Source organism: Mobula birostris, chromosome 10 (genome assembly GCF_030028105.1).
Source record: "Mobula birostris isolate sMobBir1 chromosome 10, sMobBir1.hap1, whole genome shotgun sequence".
NCBI classification, from domain to species: domain Eukaryota; kingdom Metazoa; phylum Chordata; class Chondrichthyes; order Myliobatiformes; family Myliobatidae; genus Mobula; species Mobula birostris.
Window position 1 is genome coordinate 31998354 of NC_092379.1, and position 19077 is coordinate 32017430.

General features: G+C 47.9%; 1 protein-coding gene across 6 annotated transcripts in view; it reads right to left on the reverse strand.

Annotated features, from left to right (window-relative positions):
- Positions 1-19077, reverse strand: part of LOC140203940 (MAP/microtubule affinity-regulating kinase 4-like) — a 123536-nt gene that overhangs the window by 8317 nt on the left and 96142 nt on the right. For 4 of the 6 annotated variants that reach the window (XM_072270116.1, XM_072270115.1, XM_072270114.1 and 1 more), the window contains exon 14: positions 15690-15947. In XM_072270116.1, coding sequence (XP_072126217.1) covers positions 15690-15947 — 258 coding nt within the window. Of the gene's footprint in view, positions 1-10156; positions 10240-15689; positions 15948-19077 lie in introns of all 6 variants that reach the window. The other 2 variants (XM_072270118.1, XM_072270117.1) reach the window with 1 other exon arrangement.

Sequence of the window (19077 nt, forward strand, 5' to 3'; positions counted from 1 at the left end):
TTCCTCCCACATTCTCCCCGTGGCCTCGTGGGTTCCTCCCACATACTCCCCGTGGCCTCGTGGATTTTTCTCAAGTGGCCTCGTGGATTTTTCCCAAATTCTCCCCGTGGCCTCGTGAATTTTCCCCACATTCTCCCCGTGGCCTCGTGGATTTTTCTTACATTCTCCCCGTGGCCTCGTGGATTTCCTCCCACATTCTCCCCGTGGCCTCGTGGGTTTTTCCCACATTCTCCCCGTGGCCGCGTGGGTTCCTCCCACATTCTCCCCGTGGCCTCGTGGGTTTCTCCCACGTTCTCCCCGTGGCCTCGTGGGTTTCCTCCTACATTCTCCCCGTGGCCTTGTGGGTTTTTCCCAAGTGGCCTCGTGGATTTTTCCCAAATTCTCCCCGTGGCCTCGTGTGTTTCCTCCCTCATTCTCCCCGTGAACTTGTGGGTTTCCTCCCACATTCTCCCCATGGCCTCGTGGGTTTCTCCCATATTCAGTGGAAAACGGCCAGAGCGTGAGTGGGCCCGTGAGGGAGTGGAGCTTTGAGGCTTTGACTCGAGAGGCGGAGGACAAGCTAGCTTGCAGTTAGTTTTTACAATGTCTCCTGAGATGTGTGTGCCTCTCATGTGAGATGTGGCAGTCTTGGGGGAACTCCCCTCTCCCGCAGAATCACATCTGCCAGAAGTGCATACGGCTGGGCGATCTGGAAGACCGTGGAAAGAATCTGGAGCAGCAGCTGGATGACCTTCGACTCATAAGGGAGAATGAGGCAGTCATAGATGAGAGCTACAGGGAGGTAGTCACACCTAGGCTGTCGGAATCAGGTCGTTGGGTGACAGTCAGAGGGGGGAAAGCGAAGGTGAGCAGACAGGTAGTGCAGAGCACCCCTGTAGTCATTCCCCTGAATATAAGTTTACCGTCCTGGATACTGTTGGCGGGGACGACCGACCAGGTGTGAGCCACGGTGGCAGGGCCTCTGGCACTGAGTCTGACCCTGTGGTGCACGGAGAAGAGGAGAGCTGTCGTCATTGGAGACTCTATAGTCAGGGGAGCAGACAGGAGATTTTGTGGACGTGAGAAGGACACCCGCATGGTTTGTTGCCTCCCGGGTGCTAGGGTCTGGGATGTCTCTGACCGGGTGCACGACATCCTGGTACGAGAGGGAAAGCAACCAGAAGTCGTGATACATGTTGGGACCAACGACATAGGCAAGAAGAGGGATAAGGTCCTGAAGTGTGAGTTTCGGGAATTAGGCAGAAGGCTGAAGAACAGGACCTCAAGGGTGGTGTTCTCAGGATTGCTGCCAGTGCTACATGACAGTGATGGTAAGAATTGGAGGAGATGGCAGTTGAATGTGTGGCTGAGGAGTTGGTGCAGGGAGCAGGGTTTTAGATTTTGAGATCATTGGGATCTCTTCTGGGGAAGGTGGGACCTGTACACATTGGATGGGTTACACCTGAACTCAAGGGGGAGCAATATCCTTGCAGGTCGGTTCGCTAGCATGGTTCAGGAGCGTTTAAATTAATTTGCAAGGGGGATGGGACCCAGAGCGATAGAGCAGTGAAAGAAGTGCATGGAGTAAAGCCAGATCTAACATACAGAGAGGCTTTGAGGAAAGAGAAGCAGAATAAACGGTGTAAAGACAGTGAGGTAGAAGGGCTGAAATGTGTGTACCTCAATGCAAGAAGCATCAGGAACAAAGGTGATGAATTGAGAGCTTGGATACATACATGGAATTATGATGTAGTGGTCATTACAGAGACTTGGCTGGCACCAGGGCAGGAATGGATTCTCAATATTCCTGGATTTCAGTGCTTTAAAAGGGATAGAGAGGGCGGAAAAAGGGGAGGAGGGGTGGCATTACTGGTCAAGGATACTATTACAGCTACAGAAAGGGTGGGTAATGTAGCAGGATCCTCTTTTGAGTCAATATGGGTGGAAGTCAGGAACAGGAAGGGAGCAGTTACTCTACTGGGGGTATTCTATACGCCCCCTGGTAGCAGCAGAGATACAGAGGAGCAGATTGGGAGGCAGATTTTGGAAAGGTACAAAAATAACAGGGTTGTTATCATGGGTGACTTTAACTTCCCTAATATTGATTGGCACCTGATTAGTTCCAAGGGTTTAGATGGGGCAGAGTTTGTTAAGTGTGTCCAGGATAGATTCCTGTCACAGTATGTGGACAGGCCAACCAGGGGGAATGCCATACTAGACCTAGTACTAGGTAATGAACCAGGTCAGGTCACAGATCTCTCAGTGGGTGAGCATCTGGGGGACAGTGACCACCGCTCCCTGGCCTTTATAATTATCATGGAAAAGGATAGAATCTAAGAGGACAGGAAAATTTTTAATTGGGGAAAGGCAAATTATGAGGCTATAAGGCTGGAACTTGCGGGTGTGAATTGGGATGTTGTTTTTGCAGGGAAATGTACTATGGACATGTGGTCGATGTTTAGAGATCTCTTGCGGGATGTAAGGGATAAATTTGTCCCGGTGAGGAAGATAAAGAATGGTAGGGTGAAGGAACCATGGGTGACAAGTGAGGTGGAAAATCTAGTCAGGTGGAAGAAGGCAGCATACATGAGGTTTAGGAAGCAAGGATCAGATGGGTCTATTGAGGAATATAGGGAAGAAAGAAAGCAGCTTAAGAAGGGGCTGAGAAGAGCAAGAAGGGGGCATGAGAAGGCCTTGGCGAGTAGGGTAAAGGAAAACCCCAAGGCATTCTTCAATTATGTGAATTAAAAAAGGATGACAGGAGTGAAGGTAGGACCGATTAGAGATAAAGGTGGGAAGATGTGCCTGGAGGCTGTGGAAGTGAGCGAGGTCCTCAATGAATACTTCTCTTCGGTATTCACCAATGAGAGGGAACCTGATGATGGTGAGGACAATATGAGTGAGGGTGATGTTCTGGAGCATGTTGATATTAAGGGAGAGGAGGAGTTGGAGTTGTTAAAATACATTAGGACAGGTAAGTCCCCGGGGCCTGACGGAATATTCCCCAGGCTGCTCCATGAGGCGGGAGAAGAGTTTGCTGAGCCTCTGGCTAGGATCTTTATGTCCTCGTTGTCCACGGGAATGGTACCAGAGGATTGGAGGGAGGCGAATGTTGTTCCCTTGTTCAAAAAAGGTAGTAGGGATAGTCCGGGTAATTATAGACCAGTGAGCCTTACGTCTGTGGTGGGAAAGCTGTTGGAAAAGATTCTTAGAGATAGGATCTATAGGCATTTAGAGAATCATGGTCTGATCAGGGACAGTCAGCATGGCTTTGTGAAGGGCAGATCGTGTCTAACAAGCCTGATAGAGTTCTTTGAGGAGGTGACCAGGCATATAGATGAGTAGTGCAGTGGATGTGATCTATATGGATTTTAGTAAGGCATTTGACAAGGTTCCACATGGTAGGCTTATTCAGAAAGTTAGAAGGCATGGGATCCAGGGAAGTTTGGCCAGGTGGATTAAGAATTGGCTTGCCTGCAGAAGGCAGAGGGTGGTGGTGGAGGGAGTACATTCAGATTGGAGGATTGTGTCCCACAAGGATCTGTTCTGGGACCTCAACTTTTCGTGATTTTTATTAACAACCTGAATGTGGGGGTAGAAGGGTGGGTTGGCAAGTTTGCAGACGACACAAAGGTTGGTGGTGTTGTAGATAGTGTAGAGGATTGTCAAAGGTTGCAGAGAGACATTCATAGGATGCAGAAGTGGGCTGAGAAGTGGCAGATGGATTTCAACCCGGAGAAGTGTGAGGTGGTACACTTTGGAAGGACAAACTCCAAGGCAGAGTACAAAGTAAATGGCAGGATACTTGGTAGTGTGGAGGAGCAGAGGGATATTGGGGTACATGTCCACAGATCCCTGAAAGTTTCCTCACAGGTGGATAGGGTAGTTAAGAAAGCTTATGGGGTGTTAGCTTTCATAAGTCGAGGGATAGAGTTTAAGAGTCGCGATGTAATGATGCAGCTCTATAAAACTCTGGTTAGGCCACACTTGGAGTACTGTGTCCAGTTCTGGTCACCTCACTATAGGAAGGATGTGGAAGCATTGGAAAGGGCACAGAGGAGATTTACCAGGATGCTGCCTGGTTTAGAAAGTATGCATTATGATCAGAGATTAAGGGAGCTAGGGCTTTACTCTTTGGAGAGAAGGAGGATGAGAGGAGACATGATAGAGGTGTACAAGATATTAAGAGGAATAGATAGAGTGGATAGCCAGCGCCTCTTCCCCAGGGCACCACTGCTCAATACAAGAGGACGTGGCTTTAAGGTAAGGGGTGGGAAGTTCAAGGGGGATATTAGAGGAAGGTTTTTTACTCAGAGAGTGGTTGGTGCGTGGAATGCACTGCCTGAGTCAGTGGTGGAGGCAGATACACTAGTGAAGCTTAAGAGACGACTAGACAGGTATATGGAGGAATCTAAGGTGGGGCTTATATGGGAGGCAGGGTTTGAGGGTCAGAACAACATTGTGGGCCGAAGGGCCTGTACTGTGCTGTACTATTCTATGTTCTATGTTCTCCCCATGGCCTCATGGGTTTCCTCCCACATTCTCCCTGTGGCCTCATGGGTTTCCTCCCACATTCTCCCCGTGGCCCTCATGGGTTTCCTCCCACATTCTCCCTGTGGCCTCATGGGTTTCCTCCCACATTCTCCCCGTGGCCCTCGTGGGTTTCTCCCACATTCTCCCCGTGGCCCTCGTGGGTTTCTCCCACATTCTCCCCGTGGCCTCGTGGAGTTTTCCCACATTCTCCCCGTGGCCCTCGCAGGTTCCTCCCACATTCTCCCCGTGGGTTTCTCCCACATTCTCCCCGTGGCCTCGTGGGTTTCTCCCACATTCTCCCCATGGCCTCATGGGTTTCCTCCCGCATTCTAGAAACTTACGAGTCAGCGTTAGCAAGCGTTGGACATGCTATGTTGGTGCGGGGATCATGGTGACAGATGCAGGCTTCCCCTAGCACATCCTCAACACAGACACACATTTCGCTGTATGTTTCAATGTTTTGATGTGCATGTGACAAAGCTGACTTCTAAAATATTTCCTGTAAAAGCTGTTTAATTTATGCCTAATTTATGTTTTTCTTGTGAAAGCTGCTTGTATGATCTGTGCCTGTGACTCTATTGCAAGTAAGTTTTTCATTGCATCTGTGCACACCTGTACTTGTGCAGATGACAGTAAACTCAACTTTGACTTACTTTAATGAAATTAAACTCCCCAGTTTCCATGGGGGGATTTTTAATTCATGTTAGTAGATCAACGGTTCAGGGCTCTGCAGGCTGGCTCCCAATTTACTCACTGCCATGTACAAACTGGGTGCTGTGTCCCGACGGTTACAACGGTGAGCAAACATTCTGTGGCTGTGAAGGCTATTTGATATCTCGGCACCTCTTCCATCCTCTCCCGTCACCACCGCAGTTTATTCAGAGATACAGCATAGGAACAGGCCTTTTTGGCCCAGCGAGCCTGCACAGTCCAGGTACGCCACGTGACCAATAAACCTACTTAGCCCGATATCCTTGGAATGTGGGAGGAAACCAGAACACCCAGAGGAAACCCACACAATCGTGGGGAGTATGTATAAATTCTTTACAGACAGCAGTGGAACTAAACCTATGTTGCTGGTGCCGTAATGGCATTATGCTCACCGCTACACTGCTGCTTATTAATGCTCTGCTTTTCACCTCCTCCAGTCAAGGTTCTCCCTGAATCACCAATGAGATGCGTCCCACTTTCTCATCCATCCCCACGTTCTGGGTGACCAATGTCAAATCCAAGGAGCTGCATCCAATTCAACAGATTCCAAGTTGTCCCTTGTCCAGTGACACCCACACCTTTCCCCTCAGACAGGGGCAACATAAATGCCTTTTAAACTGTGGTCAATGAGCTGACTTTGATAGTCATGGTCTTTTAAGAGACTCTTGGATAATTACATGGAGCTTAGAAAAATAGAGGGCTATGGGTAACCCTAGGATAATTTCTAAGGTAAGGACATGTTTGGCACAGCTTTGTGGGCTGAAGGGCCTGTGTTGTGCTGTAAGTTTTCTATGTTCCTATGATGCAGGGCAAGATGCAGGGATTGGAATAGATTGAGAAAGGGACAGAGTTGGAATGGAATGGGTTGGGATGAGGGGATGGGGTTAGAATAAAATGGGTTGGGGTTGGGAGAGGGTTGGAATGGAAAGGATTGGGATGGAACATAGGTGGAATGGAATGGTTGGTTTGGGACTGGCATGAAACAGATTGGGTCAGAATGGGTTGGGTTTGGATAGGTTTGGAATGGAATAGTTTGAAATTGAATAGTTTGAGAATGGGTTGGATTGGGTGAGGTTCAGAAAGGAATGGATTGGGATGGGACAGGGTTGAAATAGAATGGGTTAGGTTGGGACCGAGTTGGGATAGGACAGGGCTGAAATGGAATGGGTTGTATTGGGACAGGGTTGGGGTGGGGCAGAGCTGGGGTGGGACAGGGTTGGAACGGAATGGATTGAGGTTGGAACAGTGTTGGAATGGAATGGGCTGATTTGGGACAGGTATGGAATAGAATGGATTGGGATTGGATGTGGTTGCAATGGAATGGGTTAGGATGTGATAGTGTTAGAATGGAATGGATTGGAATAGGACAGGTTTGGAATGGAATAGGTTGGGTTGGGACAAGTTTGGAATGGGATGGGTTGGGTTGGAACAAGTTTGGAATGGAATGGGTTGGGTTGGATTAGAACAGACTGGATTTAGTTTGGGACAGACTTAGGGTGAAATTGATTGAGATGGGACAGTGTTTGAATGGGATGGAACACAGTTCAAATGAAATGGATTGGGGTTGCAACAGGGTTGGAGTGGAATGGGTTGAGTTGAAACAGGGTTGGAGTGAATGGGTTGGGTTGGTACAGGGTTGGAATGGAATGGGTTGAGCTGGCTTGGGATAGGGTTAGAATGGAATGGATTGGGATGGGATGGGGTTGGGATGGGATAGGGTTTGAGTGAAATGGGTTGGGACAGGGTAGGAATGGAATGGGTTAAGTTGAGATAGGGTTGGAATGTAATCAATTGGTTTAGGTAGGGACAAGGTTGGAACAGGCTGGATTTATGTTGGGACAGGGTTAGAATGGAATGGGTTGGGTTGGGATGGGTCAGGGTTAGAAAGGAATGCACTGGGATAAGACAGGGTTGGAATGGAATGGATTTGGTTGGGATGGGGTTGGAATGGAATGAGCTGTTGGGACAGGATTAGAATGGAATGGATTTGGTTGGGTCAGGGTTGGAATGGAATGAGTTGTCGGGACAGGATTAGAATGGAATGGATTTGGATGGGACTGGGAAGGAATGGAATGGTTTGGGATAGGATAGGGCTTGAATGAAATGGGTTGGGATGGACAGGGATTGGTTCGGTTGGGTCAGGTTTAGAAGGGAATGAATTGGGATGGGACAGGGTTGGAATGGAATGGGTTGGGACGAAACAGGGATGAAATGGAATGGGTTGGTTTGGGACAAGGTTGGAACAGATTTGGAATGGAATCAATTGAGGTAGGGATCGGGTTAGAATGCAATGGGTTGAGGTTGGGACTGGGTTAGAATGAAATTGGTTGGGTTGACACAGGTTTGGAATGGAATGGACTGAGATGGGACAGGCTAGAATGGAATTCAGATGGGTTGGGATACAGTTAGAAAGGAATAGATTGGGATGGGAGAGGGTTGGAACAGAATGGATTGGGTTGGGACAGGATTGGAATGAAACAGGTTGGGTTCAGACAGGCTTGGAACAGAATGGGTGGGAATAGGCAAGGTTGGAATGGGACAGGGTTGCAACAGAATGGATTGGTTTTGGGACAGGGTTGGAATGAAATGCGTTGGGGATGTGACAGCATTGGAATGGGGTGAAACCCAATGAATGGGTCACAACATCTCAAAGTCAAAACTAATTTGTTTTCTGATTGTTGTCCTGGGATTTTGCTGTGCACGCACAGAACGCTGAGTTGTCTGTGACAGTGACCAATGCCCTAGAGGACTGTTGACAGTGATGTTCTGAGGTAGCGGAAGGTGGGGGTTGAAATACAAATGATCCACTATCACCCACTCACCCCCTTGCAATCTGACCACTAGTGGTGTGGCCTGCTGGGGTCTCGGAAACACTTCAGCTAGGCACCACCAGGTGTTGGCCTCTGCGTGGTGCTCACAGACACGTGCTCACACACAGAGACGTGTGTCTGTGCGTGTATGTTCATTAGAACCTGTGTACATGCCTACCTGTGTAGGGGCATTGGCACCACCGTTGAGTCCCTGAGTGGGCACTTGCGTGCACATTACATACAGAAGGGTTGTGTAAATGGGTATGTATTATGTATCTTTGTGTTTACACCAACATATCCATACATCAGTGTCTACCTACGCACAGCCTGCAACTCCTCTCTGCATGAACACTGGATGTCATTGTTACCGTGTTCAACCACTCCCGTGCGTAGCTCCGCAGTACACTGGTTCCCAGCACTGGGAGACTGGCAACATCTGCTAAATTTGTCACATCTGGCATCCAGAGGGGTGACTTACTTGAGCCCCTAAACCATAAGAAATGAATGAGCTCATCTGGCTCGTGGAATTCCATTTGGAGTTGATGGGTCAAGCTTCCATTTGGAGTTTACATACACATCCCCCAGGTGTTCCAGTTCTCTTCCACATCTCAATGGTAGGCTGATTCACCCCCATAAATTGCCATAAGGCCAGAATTCAACCATTCAGCCCATTGTGTCTGCTCCACCATTAATTACGGCTGATTTATTATCCCTCTCAACCCCATTTCCCTCGTAACCTTTGATGTACTTACTAACCAGGAACCTATCAACCTCTGCTTTAAATATACCCAGTGACTTGGCCTCCACGACCGAATGTGGCAATGAAATACAGATTCATCACCCAAGCTGGCTGTTCTAAAGAGATGTCCTTCTATTCTGAGGCTGTGCCCTCTGGTCCTAGACTCACTCTATCTCTCTCTCTATTGGGAACATGCTCCGCAGTTCCACTCTATCTAGGCCTTTCAGTTGGCTCTCTCTATCTGGTCTCATTTCCACACATTATCAAAGAGATTCAGTGACAGATGAGCAAAGGAAGCTTCCATTAATCATGTTTGCAATGCAGCAATGCAGACTGAGACTGGGAACAGCTGATTCTGTCAGTTCCAGGAAGGACAGAAAGGAGGAAGAAAACAGAGACAGAGGTATGTGGGTAGGGTGGATGAAAAAAGGGGGAAGGCCACCACCCTGCCTTGACCAATCAGGGACCAGAGAACTACCCTGCAGGGCTCCACCAGCTCTGCTAACACCTTCTTCTCCCCAGGAGGACGGCCAATCCTCAGGGGTTTTCTTCACAGCCTCCAGGAAACAACCATCATCTAGCTTGTCAGAAAACTTGAAGAGGACAGGGAAATTACGATCCCCACCCACGTGAAGGCTCTGTGAGGATTGGTGGATGATTCTGAGAGGAAGGGGTGAGACATGACAGGATCAACCGGAAGGAGGTAGAATGGACTGGGAAGGCTTGAGATGAGTTGTATTTGGATGGGTTGGTGTTTGAATTGTTGTGAGGTTGGGTGAAATGGGTTGGGATTGGGACAAGGTTGGAATGGGGTGGATTGAGTTTGGGACAAGCTTGGAACAACATAGGTTGGGATTGGGATTGGGACAGGGTTGGAACAGAATGCATTACAGATAGGATAAGGGCAGGATGTGAGGGATTGGCATGGGATGAAGTAGAACAAGATCAGATGGTCTGGGCATAAAATTCTGGACTGGAATGGAATGATGTGGTTAGTATAGCACAGACTGGGGTAGGTTGTGGTGAGATGGGATAGGAAAAGATTCTGTTGGGATGGTATGGGATGGGCTGGGTTATGTGACTTGGGAAGTCATTCCGCACCGTAGAAGCAGCTCCAACAGCTGCGGCTGGGACTGTCTCAACTTACTCCACCATCAGGATGGTTCAGGAGGAAAGACATTTGTGTTCGTCTGTCTGAAGCTCAGGACACTTGTGTGAAGGTCCCACCACCCAACTCACCCTAGATGCCCAGTCTCTTTGTTGCCTCGTCTACAGGAGAGGTCAAGGAGAAGGCAGGTAGGCCAAAGGTGACTACGTGACTACACAACCCTACCACTCTCCGTCAGGTCTACCACTGAGCACAAGGTTGAATGAGAAGACTTACTAACGGTCTTGGGTCCCTGCGGGAGGGAGTTCCCTGGCACAGGTTTGTTGGCACCCTGACGTTTTGATGGGTCAATAGTGACCCTAGGAAAGGAAAGACAAGAAGCAGAATTAGGCATCGGAAAAGCTGAAGCAACAAGATCGAGAGCATAAGCGAAAAAAAGGAGAAGGTAAATAAACTTCACATACTAGTTGCGACTCTGACTTTACCAAGAACCAGATCATTACTGCTCTCCGGAGCAGATCACATTGCAGAGTTGGTGAAATGATCACAATCCCTCTTTGCTCCTCTGTTTCCCAAAGACCCTAAGTGAGGCTCTTCTGCCCTTTGTGTCAATGCCAACCCATCTTGTGCAGATATACCCACCTCTTCCCACCTCCACCTTCCCGTGTTGAGACTGAATCTTGCTAACCTGTATTCTAAACTGATTCCTTGATGATTGAACCTTTTAAGTCTTCCACACTGACCCAGAAATTTCACTCTAATATTTATCGAGGCATCCCTCTCCTTCCTTCATTTTAATTTTGCCTTGAGGGTGTTCAATTGAAATGAAGCTGTTCCTAAAATGACAAATCCAGGGACCACCCCTGATAATGGGTTTTATTTCAGGAAAGTCATCCGTGTTAAGGTCTCCTGTGTGACTTGGTTAAACTATCGAGGGCCTGAGCTGGGTAAATACATTCCCAAACTTCCATTACACTAATTCCTATCTACAGGAATCTGGTCCTGTGTACAAAACAGTAACTTAAACTTACCAGATACAAGCTATTTACCCCACCTGGTCTGTGGTGCTGTGTGGCACCTCTCACTGCTCATCTCCACTCCCTCGTCTGTTCACCTCTGTGAAGGATTGGTGTCAGTGGGTGCTCAATGACCGAATGGGCCAGTTTCCACTCTGCATGGCTCTATCACTATCTGCGAGAGCATCCCATATTCTCTCCAGCTCCTGAATACCTTCCTGAATTCCATTGTGGAATGCTCCCTCCATCTCATGACATGTAGCCAACCAAAGCTATTTCATAATCTCACAAACCGCCTTTAGGTCACTCTCCAGACTGTTTCCTGCCAAAGGGAAAGGGTTCCAGTTAGCACGGTCTCAGGGTCAGGGGTCATCCTTGGATAAGGTCATAATGAGAGCTTTTGGCATATTGGTCTTCATAAATCAGAGTATCGAGTACCGGAGTTGGGATGTTACATTAAAGTTGAATGACACATCGGCGAGGCCAAATTTGGAGTATTATGTGCAGTTCTGGTCACCTGCTACAGGAGCTTGAAAGGGTGCAGAGGAAATTTACAAGGATGTTGCCAGGACTTGAGGACCTGAGTTATAGGGAGAAGTTGAACAGGTTAGTACTTTATTTCATGGAGTCTAGGATAATGAGGGGAAATTTGTTAAAGAGATATATACAAAATGATGAGGGGTTTGGGTGATGAAAATGCAAGCAGGCTTTTCCCACGGAGGTTGGCTGAGATTAAAACTTGAGATGGTAAGTTAAAAGTGAAAGATGAAATATTTGAGGGGAATCCGAGGGTCAACTCCTTCACTCAGAGTGTGAAACAAGCTGCCCCCGGAAGTGGTGGATCCAGGTTTGCTTGCAACATTTGAGAAGTTTGGATAAATACATCGATGGAAGGACAACGGAAGGTTATGGTCCATGTGCAGGTCAATGGGACCAGGCAGAATACTAGTTCGGCATGGACTAGATGGGCCAAAGGGCTGTAGTGTTCTGTTACTCTACTTTTCGCATTCTTACAGCATGGTCAAAGCTCAATATCCAACAATACTCCACATGGTCAACACTGAACTCTGCAGCCTGAAGGACTTTGCTTTCTCTGTGTGTACCAGAACCAGGCAGCTGTGTTGAGGAGACATCTACCTGTTATAGGGTCTCAACTGTTCCTCTCACTCAGCAAAGCCTGATGTCCTTTCAACACACAATCTGTTGGAGGAACTCAGCAGGGTGAAGGAGCTTGTAGGGTAGAAGCCCTGCATTAGGACTGGCAGTAGACTGTTAATCTCCCCTCCATAGATGCAACTCAATCTACTCTGCAATCCCTTCTACTATGACACTGTGAAGTTTCTTCAGGTATGCTCACTTTGTCCTCATCATCTCTTGGATGGGAACTTTGTGACACCCCCTCTCACTCCTCTTGAGCAGTGGTTCCACTGCCCTCTGCCCTCTGATTATTTACTATTTACTAATAGTAATATTACTATTTATTATTTATGGTGCAACTGTAACGAAAACCAATTTCCCCCGGGATCAATAAAGTATGACTATGACTATGACTTTGATCTCATTCTCAGAGGTTTGCTGTTACAGCCACACATCCATCAACTGACAATTCCTTCCCCCTTGCTGCTCAACCCGCTGAGTTCTGTAACGGAGACAGCATTAGGATTGACAAAGCTGTGGTGGAGGAACTGGGCTGGACTTCCCCCAGCAGGTTGGTTATTGCTCCACACTCCGCTGCCTGAAGTCCCTTGTGAATGGAAGCCTGACTACCCTGCATTCTGCAACCGTACAGAGAACTGGGCAGGCCGCTCGGCCCACAATGTTCTGCTGAGCTTGGTGCCAACTTTACTAAATATCCCCCTCCTGTGTATCATTCATATCCTTCCACTCCCCTCATATTCATAAGTAACAGGAGCAGGGGTCAGCCACCTAGACTGTGAACCTGCTCCTCCTTTCAATAAGACAATGGCTGACGTGGCTGTACTCAGCTCCACCTTCCCGCATGATAACTTACCCGCTAAGCAAAAACCTATCGAACTATGTCTTAAATATATTTAATGAGGTAATCTCTACTGCTTCCTTGAGCAGAAAATTCCACAGATTGACTACTCTCCGGGAAAAGCAGTTTCTCCTCATCTCCATTCTAAATCTACTCCCTTGAATCTTGACGAGAAAATCTGCCGATGCTGGAAATCCAGGTGACACACACCAGATGCTGGAGGAACTCAGCAGGCCAGGCAGCATCTATGGAAAAGAGTGAACAGTCGACATTTTGGGCCGAGACCCTTCATCAGGCCTCCATAGATGCTGCCTGGCCTGCTGAGTTCCTCCAGCATTTTGCGTGTGTTCCTTGAATCTTGAGGCCATTTTCCCTAGATCTAGTCTCACTTACAAGTGGAAGCAACTTCCTTGCCTCTATCTTAGCATAGTTATATACCTTTCTACAAGATTCCCTTTCATTCTTCCGAATTTCAGGTCTTAAACTCCACCAAGCTGCCTGGTTCCACAATTAACCCTGGTAATTCTTTCCAGACACCTTCCACTCTGCCAAAAACCTTGCCCCTCAGAACATAAACTCCTGTCCTCTGGTGTTTGACAATTCATTCCTCTGTTCTCCCTCTCTCTAAATACCTGTGTGTCACCACCTTTGGTTTACTTGTATCACTTCCCTTTCGCTGATCTCCTTAATCCACGGACCTGATAACTCCAACAACAGTTTAATGCCCAACAACTCTGCCCTCACCCAATCAGAGAGTCCTTGCAAGTCAACACTAAACGCAATAAACTGCAGATGCCAGAAATCTGAAATAAAAACAGAAACTGCTCGAAACGTTGAGTGGCATCATTGGAGGAGACGTAACTAATGTTTTAGGTCGGGATCCCTCAGTCAGAACTGATTTCCCTCTTTCGCAGTTCTGACGGTGGTGTAGCGGCATCAGGCGGATGGTCCTGGCTGGTTCCTCGTACGCTTTCCATCCCAGCTGGGTTGAGTATCAAGCTAGCAACTGGGCCTTGTTAAAAAAACAGTCAAATGCTACGGAAATGGCAAAAGCTGCCACTTGCTGTTGTGCCACAAGGCACGAAAGGGAACAGCGGTTGTGACAAAGTGTCTTTTTCCTGAAACATACTCCACAGAGTGTTTCTCACTCCACGGATGCTGTTTCCAAATTCTTCTGGCCTGACAGACACAAAAAATGCTGTGGATAGAATCTGGAGAAACACTGACAAATGCTGGAGGAACTAAATGTGTCAAACAGCATCTGTGGAGGGAAGAGAGCAGTCGATGACTCAGGTTGAAACCCTTTGTCTGAACTGGAAGAGTGGAGGGGAGATGGCTGGTATAATGAGGTGAGGTGAGGCGAGGGGATGGGGTGGGATGGGGGCTGGCGGCTGATAGGTGGTGAAGGAGAGGAGAGTGGGAACAGAGACAGAAGCTGTAAGGTGATAGGTGGATGCAGATGAGGAGGGATGATAGGCAGGTGGAGGAGGAGAGAGTGGGAATAGCGACATAGGCTGGGAGGTGAGAGGTGGTGGTAACGAGGGGTGGAATCTTATAAGAGAGGAAGATGGAGCATGGAAACCAAATGAGGGAGCTGGGGGAGGTGCAGATGGGAACGGGGGTGGGGGGGGGGGAAGAGGAAATCCCATACAGGACTGTTTCACCCCTACCCCTCACTTCTTTCTACTGATGATCTTCCCCCTCTCTTTACAGTCCAGATGAAGGGTCTCAACCTGCAACGTTGACAATGGCCTGCTGAGTTCGTCCACTGCCTTGTGTGTTACAATATCTTTATCCCTGTTATGCCAGGACTTTAACTTCTACCCAACAGCTTCTGCCACTTTCTTCATGGAGCAAGACCTAAAACAGGCCCATATCCATGACCTCTCCTTCAGCCTCTGTCCTGTAACACGGTTCACTGCAGAGAGCTGTGGTCGCTGCTCAACACATCACGGAAACCAGCCTCCAGTCTGTGAACTCTGTCAGTATTTCTCCCTGCTTTGGTAAAAGCAGCCAACCTAACCAAAGACCCCACCCGCCCGGGACATCCCCTCTTCTCACTTCTTCCATCAGGGAGAAGATACAAAACCCTCAAAACTCATACCACAAGGCTCAAGGACAGCTTCAAACCCCCTGGAATCAGACTGTAGAAAGACGCAATAAGACACTTTCTGTGTCCCCAGGACAATGAGGGAGTCTGGACCTCAGAACCTTATTGTGTGCCTGCACTGTGCTTCCTCTGCAACTAACACGTCATTCTACCTTCTCCTATTTTTGTACCTTGCTCTGCCTCAGTGCACCGAGTCGTGATTTGATCTGTATCAACAGTTTGCAAGACCAGCTCTCACTGGACCTTAATAAAGCACTTTAGTCATAGAGAGAGACACACGGCAGGGTGACACACCATTCAGCCCCTTCATTCTATCCTGAACTTCGAGCACCCATCTCGACACCAACCCTACCCCAACCCATTTTTATACCACGGTCTTGGTGTTGATAATCCTGCCTTCTGCCCACCCACTACTCTCTCCGGGTAACGCTGGGCTCTTCCCTGCTGGAGGCTGGAGGCACAGCCTCCTCCCGCATGCAGACAGAGGTAGATTGGAAGGCAGGGTCACCTCACTCCCTCAGGGATGAGAAGACCTCAAAGTACACAGAGCACCCGCTCCCCCAGCCCACCCTTCCTCCTCCTACCAAAATGCTCTGCCCCTTTCACTTGGGGGGGGCAGGTGTGTGAAAGAAGTGGAAGTGGTTGTCCCAGGGGCTTGACCCTCCCCAGTACCCTCCACCCTCTTACCTCCTGGTCAGCTTGGAGGTGAGCTTGGAGAACAGGTTGGAGGAGGCTCGGCTGCGGCTCTGGGGCAGCGGCGTGGCGTCGGCAGGATGGGTGGGCGAGGTGGGCGAGCCATTCTGCGCCCCCCCTCGCCGTTCGCGGAGCTGACCCCCGTGGAAGGTGCTGCGGCTGGAGGTCCCCCGTGGGAAGCGGGTGCGGTCGGTGGAGGTGGCGATGCTGTGGGTGGAAGGCGAGGCCGGTGTGGCACGGGGAACCGCTGAGCTGGAAGAGGGCAGACAGCACAGTCGCATTACTCACTGCCCGAGGGTGTGGAGACCAGAGGCGTCCAGGGAAAACCACTTCCTATCTGGGATGCTGAGGGTTAGCCCTGGGAGTACACCGTTCACAGGGTAAAGGCTGATTTATACTTGTGTGTACCAGCTTATGCCGTAGCCTACGCAAGTGGGCTACGCCGTTGTGAGCATTTAATCTTGTGCGTTGGTGTGTCTGCGTTGCTCTGCAATTCACAGCCAAAATGCTAGTTGGTGGTGGGGTTTCTATGCCACTGTGTTGAGTTTCTTTATGTTGAACCTCAACACGAAGAAACTCAAACTTCAAACAATGGCGATTGAAACTGAAGGAGGGTGAATTTTCTGTGCTTGTCCAGCCACTGAGAGACAATGACGAGGAAATGCATTTCAAATATTTTCAGATGTCGGCAGGTGGATTTGACAATTTGGTTTATCGTCTCCAACCACTTATTTCACACCAGTGTACGCACAGTGTACTCAGAGACTGGCAGTCACCATTCGAGTTTTAGCTTCAGGTGGAAGTCAACAGATTGTAGCAGCTAGCTACAAACTGGCATTGAGCACGGGGTCCCCTATAATTTCGTTGGTCTGCAAAGCTTTAAGGAAAGCATTGCAGCCAGAGTTCCTTCCCTGCCCTTCAGTCGCCCAATGGGAAGCTACTGCAGTGTAGGAGGAAATGCGATGCTACCAAGCGGACCAATCACAGTTGCTGTGGTCTGCGTCGCCACGACGTGTAGTTACATTTTTGGGGAGGTGTGCATCAGGCTACGGCGTAGGGTATGGTGTAGGGTACACAGCTACACCGTACCTATGGTATCCATTTGACGCACAAGTATAAATTGGCCTTAAGAGTTAATCACAGTGTGACTGTACACACACACACTCCATTTAGCAAGAGTTAATCACTGTACAACACACTGCATTCAACAGAGAAAGGGCTAATCGCAGTATGACTATACAAAACACTATATTCAGGAAGTTAGAAGTTAATCACAGTATGGTTGATCACACAATATATTTAACAAAGTAAAGGTTAATCACTGTGCGACTGTACAGACACAGTCGATGCAGCTGAGTAGGGGTTGGCAGAATAGTCAGAGTCACAATTCGTTCAAAATGAGGGCTTAGTCGTATTGCAATTGTACAACACACTGCACTCAGCAGGATGAGGGTCAGTCACATTGCGATTGTATAACACATCACAATTAGCAGGGTCCGGTTTAGTCAAATTGTGTTTGTAGAACACAGTACATTCAACAGGGTGAAGGTGAGTCATATTGTGATTATACAACATACTACTGTCATCAGGGTGAGGGCAAGTCACATTGTGATTGTATAACACAACACACTCAACAGGGTTACAGTTAGTCACATTGCAATTGTACAACTCTACATTCAGCAGGGTTAAGTTAGTCACATTATGATTGTACAACTAAACACAGAAGAGGGCAAGAGTCAGTCACACTGTGATTTTACACCACACAATACTGAGCAGGTTTAATCACACTGTGATTATACTACACACCAGAGTCAACAGTATGAGAATCATTCAATTGTGATTGTATATCACACTATACTGAACAGGGTGAAAGTTAGTTGCATTATGATTGTACAACACACTACACTCAGCTGGGTGATGGTTAGTCACATTGTGATTACAGAACATACTACACTCAGTAGGGTGAGGGTTTGTCATATTGCGATTGTACAACAGACGACACTCACTACTGTGAAGGTTAGTCGCACTTTGTATATCAGACTTCACTCAGCAGGGTGAGGATTAGTCATATTGTGTTTGTACAACACACTACACTCAGCAGCTTAAGGGTTAGTCAGATTATGATTGCATATCAGGCTACACTCAGCATTGTGAGAATGACTCAGATTGTGATTGTACAACAGACTACGCTCAGCAGGTACAGGCCAAGTCACTTTGCAAGTCTACAACACATATAACTCAGCAGGGTGAAGGTCAGTTACATTTTGATTGTAGAAGACACGACACCCAGCAGGGTGAGGGCAAGTCAGATTTCGTTTGTACGTCGCAACAGACTCAGCATGGGTAAAGGTTGGTCACATTGCGATTATACAACACACTACACTCAGCAGAATGAGGTTTAATCAGATTATGATTGTAGAACACACTACACTCAGCAGGGTAACAGTTTGTCACATTGACATTGTACAATACACTACACTCAGAAAGGTGAGGTTTAGTGACATTGCAATTGTACAACACATCACAATCAATGGGTAAGGGTTAGTCACAATTCAAATGTAAACACACTACACTCAACAGGATGAAAGTCTGTGACATTGTGATTGTATAACACAATACAGTCTGCAGGGAGAGATTTAGCCACATTTTGGTTGTAGAATAGACTACATTCAGCAGGATCAGGGTTACAATGCTACAGTCAACAAGGTGAGGTTAGTCACAATCTGATTGTACAACACATGACACTCAGCATTGTGATTGTACACCACACTGCAATCATCAGGTTGACCACTGGTTACAATGCAGTTGTTCTACAGGGTGAAGCTTAATCATGTTGCTATTGTACTATACACCACAGACAGCAGTGTGAAGGTCAGTCAGATTATGACTGTACAACATACTACACTCAGTGGTGAGGGTCAGTCAGATTATGACTGTACAACATACTACACTCAGTGTGAGGGTCAGTTAGATTATGATTGTACAACATACTACACTCAGCAGGGTGATGGTCAGTCAGATTATGATTGTACAACATACTACACTCAGCAGGGTGATGGTCAGTCAGATTATGATTGTACAACATACACTCAGCAGGGTGATGGTCAGTCAGATTATGATTGTACAACATACTACACTCAGCAGGGTGAGGGTCAATCACTTTGCCATTGCAGAAGACACCACTCTCATCAGTGTGAGAGTTAGTTATACTTTGATTGTGTAACAGACTACACTCAGCAACATGAGGGGCAGTCACATTTTGATTGTATAACACACAACACTCAGTGTTGTGTAGGTGAGTCACATTGTGAATGTACAACCCACTACACTCAGCAGGGTGGGGTTCAATCAAATTGCTACTGTACAACACACGACATTCAGC